The sequence below is a fragment of the Serinus canaria genome, chromosome 2 (genome assembly GCF_022539315.1).
Source record: "Serinus canaria isolate serCan28SL12 chromosome 2, serCan2020, whole genome shotgun sequence".
NCBI classification, from domain to species: Eukaryota; Metazoa; Chordata; class Aves; order Passeriformes; family Fringillidae; genus Serinus; species Serinus canaria.
The window spans coordinates 143,712,374-143,731,926 of record NC_066315.1 but is presented as its reverse complement, the minus strand read 5'-3'; the positions used below and the strand labels follow the sequence as shown (position 1 = coordinate 143,731,926).

Below are 19,553 nucleotides of genomic sequence, written 5' to 3'. Positions count from 1 at the left end.
TCATTTTTTATATCTGCTGAAACCAGCCCTGATGCAATACATTGAAAACCTCCCTGTTTTTCTCAGCCCATAGATAAAATGTGCCTTCAGTAGTGACTTGCAACAAGAACCTCATCTGTTGCAAACACTTTGAGCCTTCCTTATTTCTCAGAGAGGAAGTATGTGGCCTGTTTGGCAAATGCTGCTCTACATGACAGCGTGAACTTCACAACACTCTCATTCGACCGGCTGCTCCTCGACTTGATCAGCTAAACCTTGCTGGCAGCGTGAGAGCAGTGCTATGACTACGGCTTTTCTCAGGAATACTGCAACCTGGAATGCCATGCCCAGCATTTAAAGGTAATCACTGCTGTGATATATTTTACATTAGCTGTGTACGAGACCAAATGTTTCAATTTTATTTATATACAAGGGTGTTCTATTTCATTAACAATGACAGTACTCAGACTGGGGATTTCAAGTACCACCAAAGGCAGAAATAGAAGGGTCTGCCTTGATCCTTTTCATAAGGAGTGGTACTAAAGATAGACAGGACAAGGAGTATTTCTACTGAAACCTAAGAGTAAGACAGATGCTCAAAACCTTGTGCTAAAGCAAACTGCATTTCACTATAACCAAAATAGGAGCCCACAGATTAGTGGGCTTTTTATTCAAAGTGTTAGAAGTGTGGATAGTGTGGTATTTCTGTGTTGTTTCACGTTTGCATGTGTCTCTGAATTACTTGGATGAGAATATTTTGTTATTCTTTCTAAGCGCAAAGGTACAACTGCCTCAAAGTTGGAAGGATGTTCATTTTGATTAATGATAAATTAAGGGAAATACACCAAAAAAATAATCAGTTTCTGAAATCTAAGTTGTTTTTCTTTTTCTTTCCACACATGAAAAATAACAGGATGCCAGAGCTTTCATTTTCAAGCTACATGAGATTCAGGCATTACCTGTAACCTTTATTGAGAATCAAATTTTAAGACCTTGGAAATATAGATGTGAATATCAGAAAAGAAAAAAAAATACAGTATAGCATCTCAGGAATGATAAATGTCCTAATTTTACTAGTCTATGGTATTCCTTAGGAGGGCTTTATTAATGTGCTTATCTTGCCTTTTTATTCCTCTTATTACTTTCATTGTGTTATATTAACTAATTCTCAATCATATTAAATATAACTTTTTCAAAGTTCTCACCAAGGAGCAGAATTTCATATGTTCCATGCTATTTAACTGCTGCAGAAACACGTTTTCTCAGAGAACAATTTCTGCAAGAGGAAGTTATTGCTACATGTGCTGAACACAGGAACGGAAGGGGAAAATTGTACCACAGGTTTTGGGGTCACACGATGTAGGTCAGTGGGATTCTAGTCTTGACAGGTGAAGAATTCATATCTGCTGAGAGTTGGTAAATAGGGCACAAAGCAGGTCTGGGACTGCAGATATTTCTTCACATTCCTTATGTGCACAAGTGGAGAGGGGAGAGGAGAAGGATCAATGCTTGGAACACTGAAAATGTGATCTTCACAGTTAAAACCAAATTTTTATGCAAGCCCAAGGAGGTGGCTGGTGAGCAGGAGAGCTGAAGGTATATTTTGGTTCCCAGCAGCCCAGGGGGCTTGGCGTAGATAAGACACAGTGAGTTTAGCGTCTATCATTTCTTTTTGGTTCTTCCTACATCACCCTCAGTGAATTATTTCCTTTGGATCCGGCCTAATTGTCTGCTTCTGTGAAGGAAGAATGGCACTTCTACCTGTATCCCAAATCCTGTCATCAAGTTTAGATATAAGGAATAAAGTTTTTACAATGAGGGAGGTGAAACACAGGTTGTTAGATGCCCCATCCTTGTAAACATGCAAAGCCAGGTAGGACAGGGCTATGAGCAACCTATCTAGTTGCAAATGTCCATGGAGGGAGGGTTGGACTAGGTGGCCTTTAAATATCCCTTCCAACCCAAATTTTTCTATGATTCAATAAGGTCAAGTGAGATGCAGTGGCTGTAGCAAATTTGTTATTTCAGAAGATTATAAACTATAAAACTGTTACTGTTCTTCTATCGATTTTAATGAAAAGAAATGGTTCATGACATCTTTAAAGCTTCCAGTAAGTCTGGTTTTGCAGAGTCTCTCAAAATTTCAGAAAACCACACAAGAATTTATCATGCAGAGATGGAATGGATTTGTATTGTGCTGACAATAACTCAGTACAAGCACAAACTACTTAAGCCATCAAGTTCTACCACTCACTTGAGAGCAAAGCACTCCATTGTTTTAGAAATAGGACTAATTTGTACAGTCTTACTCTAGAAACAGTGATACTACTTTGTACATTCTTACTCTAGTGATATGCCATTGCCTGCAAACAAGCAGAAACACTTTTTGCTTCCCTATTTCCAACAAAACTTCCATGTCCCATTTTCAACATCTGAAGGTTGAGTCATACCTCAGAACATTCACTCCACCACCTTTGACTGGACTAAAGGAACTTTCACTCTGTCCATGTGCCTAATGACAAGTGGCTCTAGTAGTAAAACCTAGTCTGATGTCTCATTTTCCTTTTAGTCACTTTGGCTAAGTGAATTAACAGCAAGAGTCAGAGCTTTTAATTTTTAAATTTTCACTGAGCACTTCTGCTGTGAATCTGGAGAGCATCTTGAACGCTCTGTCCCTTTCAGGACTTTATGCTACCAGTGGTAATGACAGTAAAAGAGCACGGAAAATGCAATGAGAAACAGCAAAGTGCCACGTTAATGATGGCAAAGCCCAAGACATCACTGCTCCTCACTGCACTGAAAGCACTTTATGACCTTTGCATTTTCCACAAACCAGATTATTCCACATCTAAGGCAGCAGCACGGAGCTGCACATTGTGCCCTGATGACCAGAGGTCCTCGGAGAACAACAATGCCTGGTACAGCAGAAGGGAACCAGGCTGTGCTCTGCAAAACTACAAAGTAGGAACTTCCCTGTTGTCCAGTATTGAATTCCTCTGTGGTTTAATTGCAAATAATGTATAGGCAACCCTGCAGAAACACTTCAGGTATTTCTAAAGCAGCATTTAGAGTTTAGATCCTTAAACACCATCTAGAAAAATGTAAGTGCCGTAGTGAAACGCGCCGTGCTTTGAGAAAGATTGAAAGCCTGAAGTAAAATTTTCAGAAGTCTTTCTACCACACAGAAATACTACATATCACTTTCCAAAGAGACTCAGGCATACCTGAAATTAGGAGTAGGAAAAAGGCCACTGGTCACAAGCTTGACACTTGTAGGATGATTTGCTCTCGCAGCCCTCAAACAACAAAACCCAGCATAAAATGGTACTTAGAGGTAGGACTCTTTTTTTTTTTTTCCCCAGACTTTTGGGACACATAATTCAAGCAATTCTCATCTAAATATCAATTGCCTGTGTCAAAATCATAGATGGACATCAGATGTTTACGCTGTTATTTTTGCCATCTACCTGGAATTGTCAACATTTTTAGTAACTGTACCTTAGATTCTATGCACTGGGCAAGATTTGAGCCCCCCTTTTGAATTACTGCAAAAATGCATCTACAGAGCTCAGCAGAGTTTATCAGCCCAGGTATTTATCTCACTCTCTTGGCTGACATTTTCAGCCCTGTTGAGCTCTCTATTGCTGTGCCCAGGAAATTTTTCTGGCTAATTTGAAGATGAGCCATGAACATCTATAATATCTGTAGCCAAAATACTGGCTGCACTACTCCTATGGGTTTACCTCTTTTTCTTTATGGGATACAAATAAGAAAAATGTTTAACAACTTAAGTTGGGTCTTGCAGAAAAATACTCATAATTAGATCAGAAAATTATGATCTTGAAAGCAGACATTGCCTGACAAAGTGAATTCTGGTTTCAAGTTTAAAAATTTAGGTGCATTTACATGGAGAAAGATTTTTTGTTTTGTTTTCTCTAAAGAGATCTATTTTTAAAACGTGAATATGCAAGTAGTTTATTTAAATTTAAGGGTGCTGTTTTATTCAGCTTCTAGACTTCTATCAGGCAACACATTTTTGTTCTTGTGAAAGTAGGTTTCAGATGCTTGTCAGAAAGACACTGGCACAGCTGCACCCTCCAGATGTGCCACAAGCCAGTTCTGAGAACATAAAGCAAAGGGGTAATGTTCCATTTGGCCAGTGAAATAGAGAATTCTAGCAAAGAGCCTTTGGGAACAGCACTAAGAAGCTTGGAAAGCAGATGAGGTGGAGTCAAACTGTGCACTACCATCTGTTCTAGCACTGAGCTCCTTGCATTTGGTAAAGGATGAATTTTCTTTCCTTTGAATGGCATTTTATTCTGTAGGATGTCTTCCTTAACTGTCTGTAAGATGTGAAAAAATTTACTGTATTAATCAACATACTGAAATTCTGCCAATTTTATTCTGAAAGAAAATTGGCAATAAAGTCTTGCTGATGTCAGTGGTTCTACTTCTCAAATTGGACATCTTTCCACCTGACTGACCTTTATAAGTCTCTAGCATGTGTAAGTGAAGAGCAGCACACCAAAGTCAGTAATCATTGAAATATTTAAGCTAGAAAAGGCCACAAGATGCAGAATACTCACACAATGCTGCTAGAGCTCCTGTTATCATTTTCACAGGGCAATGGACCAAAATACATTCTTAAAAAATAATTACCCATCAGCTGGTGGTGGTATTTTTCTTTAATGAACGGTTTTTAAATAGATGTAACTTTTTGTCTTTTGCCTCTGAAAATATACCATAGCATGATCCACTTTCCACATTCAAAATATTTATCTCTCTGCCCTCCATCACAGAGAATTAGGATGGCTGCAGTAAAGCTGTGAGAAGGAACTGCTCCTCTCACACTATTTAGTTCCACAATTGTCTGTTTCTTGTACATCCACCAAAACTTTTTAATACAGGTATCTGAAGAATTTGCACTGCTGGCTTTACGTAGGAGGACTGATTTGAAATCAAACATTTTTTTAGGCAAGGTGTTACTTAAAAAAAAATTGCCCACATTTGCTGAGGGCACAATTGCATCAGAAAAAAGCCCAAACCTAGCAAACTGTGTTCTTTGTGATCAGTAGTAAATCAGCAAAATATACACACAGTGTTGAAAACCAGGGACATCAGTCTAATCAGATCCTTTGTAGCCTCAGAACCCCAAATGCTGTAAAACATTTTGTATGTGAAATGCCCATATGGGCACAGCTCTGCTGCTACTTCCTATTGTGCTGAGGTACTGGTAATGGAAACTTTTACTACATCATGTTCTTCTGAGCAACTTCCCTAGCTGTGGTTTTCTGCTATTCCCCTGATAAAAGCACAAAGTGGTGAGAGTTTAGCAAGTATGTAAAACTCTTGCATGAATTTGACACCAGAGTTCTCAAAAGCAAAACTGTACAAAATTGGAGACGCCCAAACTAAGTTATTTCTCATCTGTTGGCACAGCAGGTGTTATTGTGATGTTAAATTTCAGTGTCTGCTTTGATTTAGTTCCGAAGAACTCTGACGGAATTAGCAAGCACAATGGGAAACACTGTGAAAACTCCAAGAGCATCTGAGGAAACAAACACGCCGAGCCAAACGGGTAAGAACTCATTTCATTCCTTCAGGAGAAAAAGCCGCTCACGGTACGCGATAGACTCAGCCATGTGTCGCTCCTCACCCACCTGACAGGAGCAGGCGAGTGCATGGCTGCTGTGGCAGAAGGAGGGCATCCACCAGACAGTGCTTATATTTAGCTATGTTTTAGCTCATGTTCCAAGAAGCACTTTAATTAAAAGCCCCAAATGTTAAACGTATTATTTGCTGGTGCTCCTTGAAAGACGTTCCTTCTAAATCAGAAAGCACTGAAATAGCACTGCAGAAACCAGGAATGCTGTGTTTTGACATAATTGCATGTGATATTTTATACAAATTTATCCTTGAAATTTGGGGTTCCTTCATTTAAGGTTAAAAGTTTTAATGATGCATTGCATTGAACCTTATGTCCATCCACTGTCAGCTAATTGCATTAAAAGTAGCACACAGCCAACCTGTCACCAGATTTATCCATAAAGGCTAGAGAGGAATACAAGTTTCACAGGGCAAGCTGCCAAAGAAGAATATAATACATCTGCCCTCTGCATCCACATGTGAAAAATCAGGTTGCAAATCCCTCCCTGCCACCTCTGTAGGCTGGTAGAGGTCATGCATTGGAGGGGGAAAGGAAGAGGGATTTGGTGATCAGCCACTACAAACTGTGAGTGAGTGGGTGGAGAGCCAGTAGTGGCCCAGCCCTCATGGTGCACTAATACAGGCAGCTGGCACTAGAGCTGCAAGAAATCACTCCCCAAAGCTGAAGAGGAGAAAGCAGTTTTGGTTTTTTTCCTTTGGGTTTGGGGTGGGCTTTTTAAGTAGGTTTACTTTTTTTGTTTGTTTGTGTTTTGTTTTGTTGTAATTTTGGTTTTTTTTATCAAAGATTTTCTGATTGGGCAGCTCATTATTATAAGGATGGGGAATCAGCCTGGTTTGATTTTTGCTTCAAGGAAACCCAGCCCTGCTCTTAGTACAGTTAGGAACTCACTGAGATGGGCAGCCTTGCAGCCCTAGGTCCTAACATAGAACATAGCAGACACCAAAATCTACTCAACAAATTGCTAATTTTTTGTTGTTGTTGTTTGGTTTTTTTGTGAAGAAAAGTGCCTGATGTTGATATTTCCAACAACTATTGACACAAATACCACATATGAACACCAAAACAGAAGAGACATGCATTCACTCAAAGCAGGACCTTGCTGATAAGCAGGCCTGATTAGCTCTTTGGATCCATCCATCTCTTAGTCTGGGTCAGACCAGTATGTTTCATAATGGCTTAGATATTGCTAATGAAAGCAGGGAATACAAACATCAGTACTGACATCCAAATCCAATAAAAAAATGAACCTGGTACCAAAGTGTGTGTTGGGGTTCATCCACTGAGTTTGTATCTGTTTGCCTTCCTGAGCAGATCAAACTCCAAATCACATCACAAACCACAGAAGATTTCTACCAGGCCAGGAACAGACTTGATTTAAATGAGGTGGAGGATCAAATCGATGGATATTCAATAGCTGAAATAGTTATTAGGAGAAGTAGGTTTGACACTGTCTCATTTCAGGGAGACTGAATAAAATGAAGGACTGAAACAGAAGGGAAAGAATGAAAGAGTTTCCAACAATAAGGGGCAAGAAAATAGATAACTGCAGGCTGCAGACTTGGTCAGCAGTGTTCATCAGACCCCTATGAGCCCCTTGTGCACTGAAAGCAAAACCTTGTGCTTTCCTGAGCACCAGTGTGCTAGTCTTGGCCCTGAGAAAGGGAACAGTGCATAAGCTGCATTTCCCAAGGAGGATTTGGAGCCCAAAGATAACTGCACCCTCTCTGCCTGCACACTGCATGGGCATTCCTGGCACAACCCAGGGACTGATGACAGAGTGAGCAGAGCAGCAAGGGCTCATCAAGCGTTGTGAGCCTCTCTCTGTCCTCCTTTGGTACTCTGAAGCAAGGGTTAATCCTTTTGGGCTGCACCTGCACAAATCTTAGTTCCCAAGCTGGCTGGTTTAGATCTAGCTTGGGTACCAAAGTGTGACTCTGCAGCCACACCTTGTGGTGCTGCACAGTTTCCCAGAAGAGTGCCCTCCTTCACCCTCTCTGGTGCACCCCGTGCCATAAATCATAATATTTCTGCTGGCCAGTAAAGCTGGAGGATGCATGGAGCTGAACTCCAAAGAGTTCATTCCCACTCCAGACATGGACCACGTCAGTGCCCAGCACAGCAGATTTTTGAGAGCAATGACCTGGATCTGGATGCTCTGCCTATGCTCTTCCTACTCTCTAATTGTGCTTCATTCTCCATTCCCAATGAACAATTTGAAGGATACAATATTCAGTCTTACACTTTGCAAGACACGTGGGTGTGAAGACATCTAAAATTAGCATGTATTTCACATTCATTTCCTATTCCTAAAAAACCCACCCAGAATTAACACCTGATGCAGTGGAAATGATTGTGCTTCGATCTTTCCACTCTAACTTTTGGGTTGTTCCATTTCAGATGTAACTTACACTTGCCTTGTGGAGGAGAGTTTGTGTTAGATAAACTCAGGCAAATCTTTTTTCTTTTACATCTTGAAAGTGTGGGGAGCTCATCAGATGAAATCTATTAGATCACTGTGAAATTTAGGTGTGGAGAAATCATGTAATTTGTTTCGTTCCTGTTTCCAGGCTTTTGTGTTTGTGAGGAGCTGGCATGGTTCTGTGAAATGTTGTACAGTGTGGTGGAGCATTTTGCATGACCAAAAAACCCAGTGAGGTTTGACTTAAATACCAATCAAAATTAAGTGAAGAAGGAGGGGGCTCACTCCTTTCCTTTCACTTTAATGTAACTGTATGCAGTTTAAGAGGTAACATTTGCATGGATGTGGAAGATAACACTCCGATGTATCCCTTCCTTTTCAGAACTAAAAATTACATGCAAAATTGAAACAAAAATTAATATAAATATGAAAGTGTGAGCAAAGTAACACCGGTCTTGCTAGAGTAGACAAAAAGTCACCTTCCCCACAGTGCATAATGAAATGCAAATGACAGTGCACAAGGAAGGAGAGTAGAAAAGCACTTGTTTTCCACTCTTTCACTATGGTAGCAGAATATTTATAAATACACAGCATAATTTTTTTTAAAACATTGCTAAAGTCATTAAGCTAAAAATAATTATATTCAATGTAGCATTACATGATATTTTATAACCTGCAACGAGAAATTAAGTGATGGCACTTTATCCTCATTTTACTGTTTTTAAAATGCACCTTCTGGCCCGTATTTCTTCTAGTAGTCCTGGGTAAAGATTTTGTTTTGACAAAAAAGACTCAGTGCCAATGCTTAGGTGTTATTAGGTTTAGGTTCTAACTAGCTTCATAGACAGGAAGGTGCCACTAAATTTTCTGTGCAGAATAAGGAAGCCATCAAAGGCTTAGTACAGAATTTCTTCAGTAGGGTTGAACTAAGTGTATAATAAGTTATAGTTGACTAATCACAGTGGTTGGCTGTACTGGACTAGTCCTGTTTAATTCAGTGATACTAATCAACTGAGAAAATCATGGCAATATCAATATTAAACACGCTCTCAAAATAATCATAGAATGGTTTAGGTTGGAAGAGATCTTAAAGATCATCTAATACCATTCTCACTGCCATGAGCAGGGATGCCATCCACTAGACCAAATTGCTCACACCCCATCTAACCTGGCCTTGAACACTTCCAGGGATGGGGCATCCATAACTTCTCTAGGTAACCTGTTGTGCTTCTTTCCTTCATGTTTCTTTCAGCCTTTTACAGTTATCTTCACGAGTTGTTTCTAAGGCCCTGAGACACATAGCTAAAACCACAAAGCATTCATTCAGGGTGTTGCACCTAGCTTTCCCTCAGAAGCTGTCTTCCTTAAAGAGAAGTTGGCAACAAATCTATATTAAATGAGAAAAAACTAACGAGATACAGAAGTATTTCTATCATCTCTCTATCTAATTTCTTTCCTTCCGACCCTGAATTCACACCCATTTTTGCACATGTTGGGCCGCACAGAGTGGGAAATATGGAGATTGAACAACGTCTGCAAATGTAGTGCTAGATGGTGCTCCTAAGGACCAGGGAGCTGATCCTGGAGGAGGCAGAGGGAAGCTCTGTCTCCCTCTGAGATCATGGAGGGTACTGAGACATGCAGAGGGGGGAACTGCTTGCAGGAGAAATGCAGGAAGTGTATGGCACAATCCCTCTTGCCAGGACTTGTGACAAAGTGCTCAAAACACACAGCATGACCCATTTCTGAACCTTCCAGCTGTCAGCATTTACTGGGCACCACAGATTCCAGCAGGATGAGGAGCATTTCATGTTTGATGATCCCAGTCTTGTGTATAGTGCTCTACCCTTCAGAAACCCAGAAGACTCAGCATGTCCTACACAGGGTGCAAGTCCCAGATTCATCCCAGCTGATGTAAAAGGTCTTCTCATCTCTTTGCTGACCTCAGCTCTGCAAATTGCCATTTTACAGTGGTTTTAACTTAAACACCCCTGTGCCTGTTTTCTTTCACTGAAGCTCTTGCACAGTCTCCATGCAATGGTGAGAACAAAGTGCACTGGGTGATCATCAAGCTCCTTTAAAAAGTGATGGAAATGGGCAAGAATGGCCACTCTCATTGCCCCTGATCTAAACCACCATTGAAAAGTATCAGTGGTGTAAAATTATGAAACAATTCAACAGGCATCTTCCTTTTCTTAAATCTAATGCCACAAAACTGTAGCTGGAGGCAATTAGAGACGGTGGCTCTAATCAAACTAGTAATTATTTATAGTATTAGGAAGTAACCCAGTTTTTTAATTTCAAACTGAATATGTCCTTTAAATATGGTAATTGCTAGAAAAAGTGCTCTAAATTTAGTTGCTTACAATTAACCACATGACTTTTCATTCCTAGTATCTTCAAAGTCCTTTAATACATCTATAGGTTTTTCTTTAGCTCAATATGTTTATTAAGTGACATTTCAGAGATTTTTTCCCCATTTGACCTACTACATAAAATCTATCATACTTAAAGAAAAATCCATTTTAGTCTCAGAGCACTTGTTTTAAGTGACCTTTTCTTTCTTCTTCTACAGGTCAGGAGAGTGACTTCCTTGCTGTTCTCTATGACTATCCTTCAGCAGACATAAGCCAACCTATATTTCACGTAGGAGAAAAACTACGTGTGCTATCAGAGTAAGTTGATCAATTTCTTTTTAAATTAGGTTTTATTACAACTGATACAAAGCTCTGTTTTATGCACCTGGCCCAAACTGGGTGCAATTCAGCAAAATGAACAGAGTTCAGAATTTTCAAGCAAGGATGCTCAGCCATAGTGTAAATTTCCATGTAGTTTAAGGATTTGGGATTGCATATGGTCCTTTGATCTATACATTTCTCTTAGGTTTCTCAAGCTGGATTCCGACTCTATTCTAAAGTAAGACTCAGAACAATTCTGCTTTGCAAAATAATTATATACATATATAAATGTAATGGAAAACAGAGTAAGAGCCAGAATAGTTTGAATCACATAGAAAAGAAAATCACCCTGAATTTCTTTATGTCAAGTGTGTCTGTCATTTTCTCTCTCACCTTTTTAATCTAACAACTCCATCAGGATTAAGTCTTAGAATTTCATCCCTATTTAAGGCAAATGTAAAAAAAAACTTTTTAAAAGTGTGCGTGTGGTGGGTGTTTCTTTTTTTTTTTTTATTGATTCTGCATTTTCTTAGTGAGAGAAAAAAGAGAGATTTCTCAGCCAGTTCTACTCAAAAAATTTAAGAGCTCCAGAAGTAAGCAGGCTCAGACTGACCAGTGCAATATTGCCAGACACAATAAGGAGCACATGAACAAAAAATGGAAGCCAGCAGCCCTGATGTTCTTCTAGGCACAGCTTGTATCAGCACACAGTGACCTCCTGGAAGTTACTTGGCCCCACAGCCACTACTTGCACTGCTCAAAGTGAAATGAAAGGTTTCGTTTTTTTGCAGCTGGTAGAGCAGATGGATTCAATGGGAGGATGGATTCAATGGGAGAGCAGACACATTGACAGCAGAGAAATCCTTGGATGACTTCTAAAATCATTTTAAAAATTCTCAACCAGACAGTGAAATGGCTGGAGGAGAGAAATACTCAAGAGAAGCATCACAGCTGACTGATGAATTCTCAGACTCTTCTCCAGGCCACCATGACCTGCAGTGGCTTTTGTCAGCCCCAAGACACAGGCCTTAGAGGACCTTTGCTCTGACCCAGAATGGCTGCTCTTAAGTTCTGCTGACATGGTGCTTTCTCTTCCTCCCTGAACCTAAGGGTCCCAAGACTCAGACTACACCACCAGATAAATTTTCTGCTGATGGAGAGCTCCTCTAAACCAGGGGGGTTCTTCTCTGCCAGCTTCCAGTAGTGTAAACCTTGCTGCAGTTTGCAGAACATACATGACATGGTACAACAACAGCTTTAGCTTGGAAATTCCAGCTCAAAGCCTCAGTCTCAGGTTTCATCAGGTACAGGCCCTCACACACAACAGGACCGCCTATGCCCACATCAATAGGAATTATATGTGTGGCATATTGTATGTACACATGTGCTGCAAAGTAAAATCTACTGCAGGAACAACTTCTAAAAGAACAGGCTTTGGCAGCAGAAGTTTTTGATATGTTTGTCTGTTGTGCAGTAAACAAGGGCTTCTCCTGATGGATAAATTAGATCCAAAGCTCCCTTGATGGGAACTTTCCTCTTATTCTGAATCATGAGCTTGTTCACAGATAACAAGACAGACCAAAGCTCTATGCAAACCTCAGTGTCTGGATGAAGGACCCTGCTGATGTCAGTAGGAATTGTTTGCCTGCAGCCTCTTCCTGCTCATAGGCAGTAATTCTTTCTCTGAAATCATTCAAAGAAGAAAAAGTCAGTAAAAAAGAAGCTGTGACCAGAGCACAAGCGATGAGGAGTCACCTCAGAGGAGTCAGCTTTTCAAGCTGCAGCTTTTCAGTTGCTTTTACAACAGCAGCTTTTCAGCCTTCTACCAAAGTAATGATGTGTAGTGGCAATCAGCCCCACCAGTCCTGCCAGGAACAGGACATATGGCACCTCCATAGGAAATGCAATTCCTCACAGATATTTGTGACTGCTCTGGGTTGGCAGATTTATATAAGCACCACTGGCACAGTTTCTCACTCTCCACACTGGTCAGGCACCTTTCATTACCAGATGAACTGCATTTGTCTGGTAGTAGTCAAACCAAATGTCCTCCAAGATTGACCCCAATATACATAATTTCTGTAGCTCCTGCAGCAGGAGAGATGAGCTGCTTTGGGATTTTTCATCATCATAGGGATTTTTCAGGGTTAGTAATATAAAAGTTTGGAGGGAGAGAGATGACGAATCTCTCAGTTTTGGTTGGTTTTTTTTTCTTATTGCAATTCTTGGTTCTCTCTAGGAGAGTTCTGGGGAAAAAAGGACCAAAACAACCTAAAATTCCTATAGATAAATTCATTTCATTTGGAAAACCAAACCCAAAACTTCCCCTTTTTCCCTCAGCACAGACATTCTGGACCATGGTCCCAGAAGCCATAACTCATGACATTAAACCTAAGTGATTTCAACTCAGCTGTTCTTACACATGCTGAGACTCTGATCTGCATGTAGACATTATTTTGGGAGCATTTATATGAACATCCACAAAACCAGCATTCAAACAAGACACAGTTCCTTGGATTCAAATTCTTAAAGTGAAGGTACAAAGAACCCAACAGTCATCAGGATCCTTGCAGTACAACTAAAGCTTTGCAGAATCCCTGTGAAAATTCTTGGTACCCGTTATTGCTGAAGGGATTAATGAGTAAAATTCAGAATTCAGCACCACAGCAAAAACTTAAGATGGGAAAATACACATGCCTGCAGCTTCAGCTACAAGGTCTATTTGATTGGAGTCTGGTCTGCAGCTCATGGAAGACAAGGTAAAGAGCAAACCACAAAGCAGGTTCAGTTGGACTGACAGCCTGTTCCCAAGCAGACAGGCTCCATTTCCCAATCCTCTATCCTGGTGTTACAGGGCTGTCCAGACACAACACACTCAGCTGTAAACTGAATATCTTGGACACCAGTACAAGCCTAGCTGTGGGAAGGCAGAGCACAGCATGGTTTAACCACTGAGTATTTATTCTTCTTCTTTCAACTGCAGAAAAATATTTTACTACTTACGTAATTTAAATGGAACAAAGTAGCTTATTTCTGGGTCCACATTTAATTCCCAAGAAGGTTTAGAAATGGAACTACTCTAAATGAAACCAAAGAGGGTTCCTTTCTGAAGAAAGTTTCAGAAGCACACAAAAAAGGTTGCAGGCTAGTCTGTGTTACTTCACTAACATCCAAATGATGAGAAGCTCTGAAAATACATCGAAAATATCACTTTTCTTGCTTTCACACAGTGAAGGAGGCTGGTGGAGAGTCCATTCCCTTACAACAGGTCGAGAAAATTATATTCCAGGAAAATATGTAGCAAAGGTTTATCATGGGTAAGTGAATGCATTTCTATAGCCTTTCATCACCCCATTTTTACATATTGTCCGGATTACTCTGAGTCATGGCCCAAATAATGCCACTTGGCAGACAGAAATTTTATTTATTGACAGTCTAAAAGACATCTTTTGAAAACCGAGAACTTCAAATCCACATATAAATTTAGACTAAGTGAAAAGGAAAATCCTTCTTTTAAATGCTGGAATGAGCCAAAACCACCTCAAATCACATATAAGATATTTAATATGCATCTGTTGCATAGACTGATCTCTAAGTTAAAGATATTGATGAAGAGAGCCTATTTAGAATGGTTTTTTACTATTTACATAGAGTAAAATTTTAGCTAGGTTTGCTCATGGAAAACAGGCCAAAAAGAACAAATAGAAATGCTAATAAGTCATTCAAGAATGTAAACTTTCTCACTGGATGAACTAAGGAAATTTCAGACATTTCTTGTTGCCGTAGTCACCACTCAGGGGAAAAAAAAAACAAAACAAAACAAAAAAAACCCCACAAAAAAAAATTAAAGCACAGACTTGAAAGCTTTCTGGAAAATGTTTCAATACCTGTTTAATTTTAAGGATAGGAGCTGTTAATGTCACTGTAAACTCTGCAAGTGCTTCAATTTTAACATGCTTTTACATCCTCCTAAAACAGCGGTGCTTTCCCAAAGGCAGGGCACAGATGTGGGGCAGTGGAAGCTACTGTCTGAAACTTCAGTAACAGCAGACTGGATCAAACACATGAGAACAACTTTAAAATATAATTCCATTCTATTCCATTAGTCTAGAACAGCTGAGCAAGCCCAGGTGCATGGTGAGACACTGGCTGTGGCAAAACATGGCACTGCACCAGGTTATGGTGAACATTTGTAGGACTAATTCCACTTTCCCTTACCCACAAAGCCCATTAACTTAAATGGCTGGACTGTTCCCTAGAAGAAGAAAAATAATTGAAACTTGTTTGGGGTTTATTTATGATACAGCTTGGGTTTAACAAAAGTGGTTTAAATGAAAAAGAGAGATTTAACTAATGCCACAGATGTCATCAATATACCACATGAATCTGTCCCCAGCCATACAGATCAAAGCAGCTCCAAAAGCTTTGTTTTCCCAAATAAGTCCAAATCTTATTACTCTTCTCTTAACCTCACAAAGGTTAATGGAACTCAAAACCAGCAAAATTTTCTCCATAAACTGGGGAAATATGCCTGAATACAGATGAGACAATAACTATAGAAAGCCACAGTGTTATTTTTGCAGTCACTTTTCCTGGCTAATGCAGCACTTTCACAGCCACATGCTGCTCACTGTTTCACTGGTGTCCAGATTTCAGAATTTGTTTTTTCCTGCTTCACAGCTGGTTATTTGAAGGGCTAGGAAGAGAAAAAGCAGAGGAACTTCTACAGCTGCCCAACACCAAGGTCGGCTCCTTCATGATCAGAGAGAGTGAAACTAGGAAAGGTGAGACAATACAGATTTTCTCCCTCTTGAACTCAGGCATCTACAGTTTTACAGCTCTTTAATTCCCTCCCTGTCCTGCTTCACATGGACCAGTCCAAAACCAGAAAAGGTATATAATGGGAAGGTGAAGGCACCCAGGGTAGTGTGCCAGCCTTTACCACTCACCTACTGGAAACAGGGTTATTGATGGCCATGGAAAGTTCCACAGGAATCAGCACAAACAAGAAACAGTTGTTTAAACACTATTATTTACTTTGGTTGCATGCAAACCTGATGAGACAGTGGGACTTTCAGTGAAGGAAAAGTCACAATTTTGCCTTTGTCCACAAAGGATTGATTCAAGAAGGTTTAAAATGCACACCAAGTAGAAGGGGTGGTGGATTAAGTGTTTATTATATAAACGAGGGAGGTCTTTTATTTATTTTAAAAAATGACTGGCCTTCAATTTTATTTTCTTTCTTTTGCTGCATAGGAATTATACTGTATAGTATAACTTTATACTATTATTTTCTTCAATGGGGACATAGAAACAGAATCACAGAATGTCCTGACTTGGAAGGGACCTACAGGGATCACTGTGTCCAGCCCCTGACCCTGCACAGGACCACTCCAAGAATCCCACCATGTGCCTGAGAGCATTGTCCAAGCCCTTCTTAAACTCTGTTGGGCTGGACTCCCCTGGGGAGACAGTTCTAGGACCCAAAAACCCTCTGGGAGAAGAACCTTTTCCTGCTATTCAACCTAAACCTCCCCTGACACAACTTTAGGCCGTGCCCTCAGGTCCTGCCACTGGTCACCAGAGTCAAGAGATCAGTGTCTACCCTTCTGCTGCCCCTGCTGATGAAGCTGAACACAATAAGCAAGAAGGTTTCCCTCAGTCTGCTCTTCTTCAGGCTGAACAAATCTCCCATGTATAACGTGCTGTCTTATTTTTCTGAAGCACCAGAACACATTCTAATATCATGATACTACAGATAAAAGGGAATAACACATCATCTCTTCTGACCTCTTGCATACCACAGGCCAATTGCTTTCTTAATATCGATACTAAATTCAAAGAAATTTAGGACTGGCATTTATTCCTTGCCAATAAACGCTGCAGAACAATTCTAAACAGAGACACAGAAAAATCCAGGTGGCCTTCTCCTGCCATGACTGCATTACCACGTCTCAACTACTGAATTACTCAAAGCTGTACACAGAAGAGTACCAACCTGTGAATCTGATCTCCCCATTCAGTAGAAGGCAAACAACTCTGTGAAGGCCTATTTCCTTTATGCCATATCAATAGATCCCATGCCAGCAAAAATAAAGGAAAAGCACACCCGAAATTTGGTTGAATTTGATTTGGTTGAAATTAAATTCAAGCAAAATCTCAGGTCATGTTATATTTATGTATATCTATAAAGCAGAATAAATACAAGAAGGCAACTTAGGTTTTTTTCTCAGCTATTTCTGAGACATTTTGAGTAATGTCACCACAACTTACAGATACTCTATTCTGCTACAGATACCCAAGCAGCCCTACTTTGGTATGATTAGTTCTTCTCTCTCTCCAGGGTTATATTCCTTGTCAGTGAGGCACAGGCAAGTGAAACATTACAGGATCTTCCGCCTCCCCAATAACTGGTATTACATCTCTCCACGACAAACCTTCCAGTGCCTTGAAGACCTTGTCAATCACTACTCAGGTAAAAACAAGTGCAGAAAAAACATCTTTTTCACTGGCAACTGTAAAACTATCTATCAAAGGTAGGAGCAAGAAGTTTTGCTTATGTCCAAGACTTGCAAATACTGCCACAGAACAAGCAATGGAAAAAGTTTGGGTTTATACATTATACTTCATTTTTCATCCTAAATAAAAATATGCTGTCCTTAACAGTATAACTAAAATCAATACAAGAACTCAGCTAAATAAGGGCAGATAGGCTCTGTCTGTATTGGTGTTTTGTAGGATATTGTATAACCATGTCAATAGCACTGTTTGAGCCAAACACCAGGGTTTAGGGGTTCCCTAAAGAACTTCCAAATGCAGTTTGGAGGTCAGCACAGGTCAGGGATGCCCAGACCCTCCCAGACCACACCTAAAGTCAAAGGTTGAACATACTAAAATGTTCAGCTGTACAGAAGCCATGTACCTGTAGTTCTGGGTTCCAGAGACAGATTGCAACTCCTGGCTGACTCTGTTTGCCAACATGAAGATGTCAACCATTCATTTATTTGCCATTTAGGCAGGCAGATAGCTTCAGGGCATGCAACATCAGGTTCTCTATTCACACTTTCCTAAAGAACCACTCCAGCACATAACCTTATCCGCAGTACAAAATTTTCAGAAACATTGTAAGCTTTTTCCCTATCACTTTACCAGAAGTGCATGGCAGGAATTTATCAGCAGGGCTTATATCAAGAGGCTCAAGCTATTAGCTCAATTGCAGAGTCAGCTGTCACTACTACTAATATCAGTCCACTGGATGACGCTTTTTCAATGACAGTTTTCCAGATTTATGGGAATTTAACATCTGTCAGAAAGGTAACTTGACAAACAACACAGTTAAGTGGCACAGTTACTATGCATCATGAGAGTGTTCTAAAATGAGGAAGGAAAATGCAAAGAACTAATTGCCTAAAAGTTACAAGACAACAATAGGTTCTGTGCTTTAACAAGCAATGGGTACTCTGTAATTTTAAAAGTGTGAAGTTACCATAGCTAAGTATTTCACAGGTAAAGATGGCCAAAGAGTACACTGGTAAACTGAGAAGAAAAGTTATTCACTTTCAAAACAAGCAAATGAAACTTTCAAGTCCAATGACATAAAGAGAGGAAGAATTTGGACAGGAGATACATGTGTATTTCCATGTTAGCTACTTGACACCTTTCACCATTTAGAAAGAAGGAAACAATTGAAGCTAAAATCTGGGCTGAGGCAGAACTCAAAACTTGTAACAACTAACTCGTTTTACTTGAGTTATAGGTGTAAGAGGAGACAGTTAGATTTAGGTCTCCTCCTTCCCTCACCACAAGAAGATACAAAATCTCACTCTGAAATAAAATTCAGAGTTGTAGAACATGAGCATTTAGCCATGATATTCTCTATTTGGAGATAAGAATAAGAATATCTGTGATGGTCCTAGTGGAGCAAGAAGAGGGTAGAGCACAGAAACATTGATGAAGGTGAGATGTGAACCCCAATTCATTCCACAGTCCTGTTCCACAGAAGAGTAGGTGTTCACACAATCCAATCTGATCTTTTTTACACTCTGTTTGCATGGCCGAGACAATAGGAAGGAAAGCAGAACTCATTGAGGGCTCAGAAAAACTGGGTTTAATTTTCTGCTCTGTCACAAAATTCCTTCTAGTCTTTGAGCAAGTCACATTGTCTTTCTGCGTCTCAGTTCCTCACTTGTACTGTATGAAATATACCCAATGAAAAATTAAAAGGCAAAGGTATGAGGAAAGGAAAAATTAAGCCTGTGTTTACTGTATCCTTGCTGAGAATACACAATTTTTGACTGCTGCTGCTGAGTCCAAAAGTGTTTATTTGAGCATGCACCAGGGAAAGAAAACAGTAAGCAAAGATAACTGTCTGTGTGCTCATTTTCCCCTTCAGAAGTTGCTGATGGTCTCTGCTGTGTCCTTACAACACCCTGTCTCACCCAGTGCACCAACAACAACACCGTGATGAATCCAGTTCCTCCTGTGGTGATGCGGAATAAAAATTTCAACTGGAGAAACATTCACAGGTACCACATACAGCACAGGCTGCCAGAACCAACAGGGCTGTTCCCAGCCATGTGTATACTTGGACTTGCAACACAGAACACACAGCTATTTATTTCCTTCTTCTGAAAGCAGTTTTAAGGCTTGGACAATATGACATCCAGCTAACCCATGAAAACTGAATGCCCAGCTCTCGAACTGATAATCTAGGTTATAACTTTGAAAGAAGTATTGTTAGCATTCAATCATTTCTCCTATCCAGCTATTCATGTGTCCCTTTGGGACTCCTGAGTCCTTTGAGCAAGGG

At 40.1% G+C, this 19,553-nt stretch overlaps 2 protein-coding genes across 2 annotated transcripts in view; one reads left to right on the top strand and one right to left on the bottom strand.

Moving 5' to 3' along the window:
• TG (thyroglobulin) overlaps nucleotides 1-19,553 on the bottom strand; it is a 146,380-nt gene that overhangs the window by 38,059 nt on the left and 88,768 nt on the right. The gene's annotated exons all lie outside the window — the stretch shown is intronic.
• SLA (Src like adaptor) overlaps nucleotides 108-19,553 on the top strand; it is a 22,196-nt gene continuing 2,750 nt past the window's right edge. Inside the window, exons 1-7 of the mRNA XM_009088230.4 lie at nucleotides 108-339; nucleotides 5,464-5,557; nucleotides 10,642-10,741; nucleotides 13,975-14,061; nucleotides 15,425-15,528; nucleotides 17,088-17,219; nucleotides 19,137-19,269. Coding sequence (XP_009086478.1) covers nucleotides 5,497-5,557; nucleotides 10,642-10,741; nucleotides 13,975-14,061; nucleotides 15,425-15,528; nucleotides 17,088-17,219; nucleotides 19,137-19,269 — 617 coding nt within the window. The 5' untranslated portion in view covers nucleotides 108-339; nucleotides 5,464-5,496. The remainder of the gene's footprint in view (nucleotides 340-5,463; nucleotides 5,558-10,641; nucleotides 10,742-13,974; nucleotides 14,062-15,424; nucleotides 15,529-17,087; nucleotides 17,220-19,136; nucleotides 19,270-19,553) is intronic.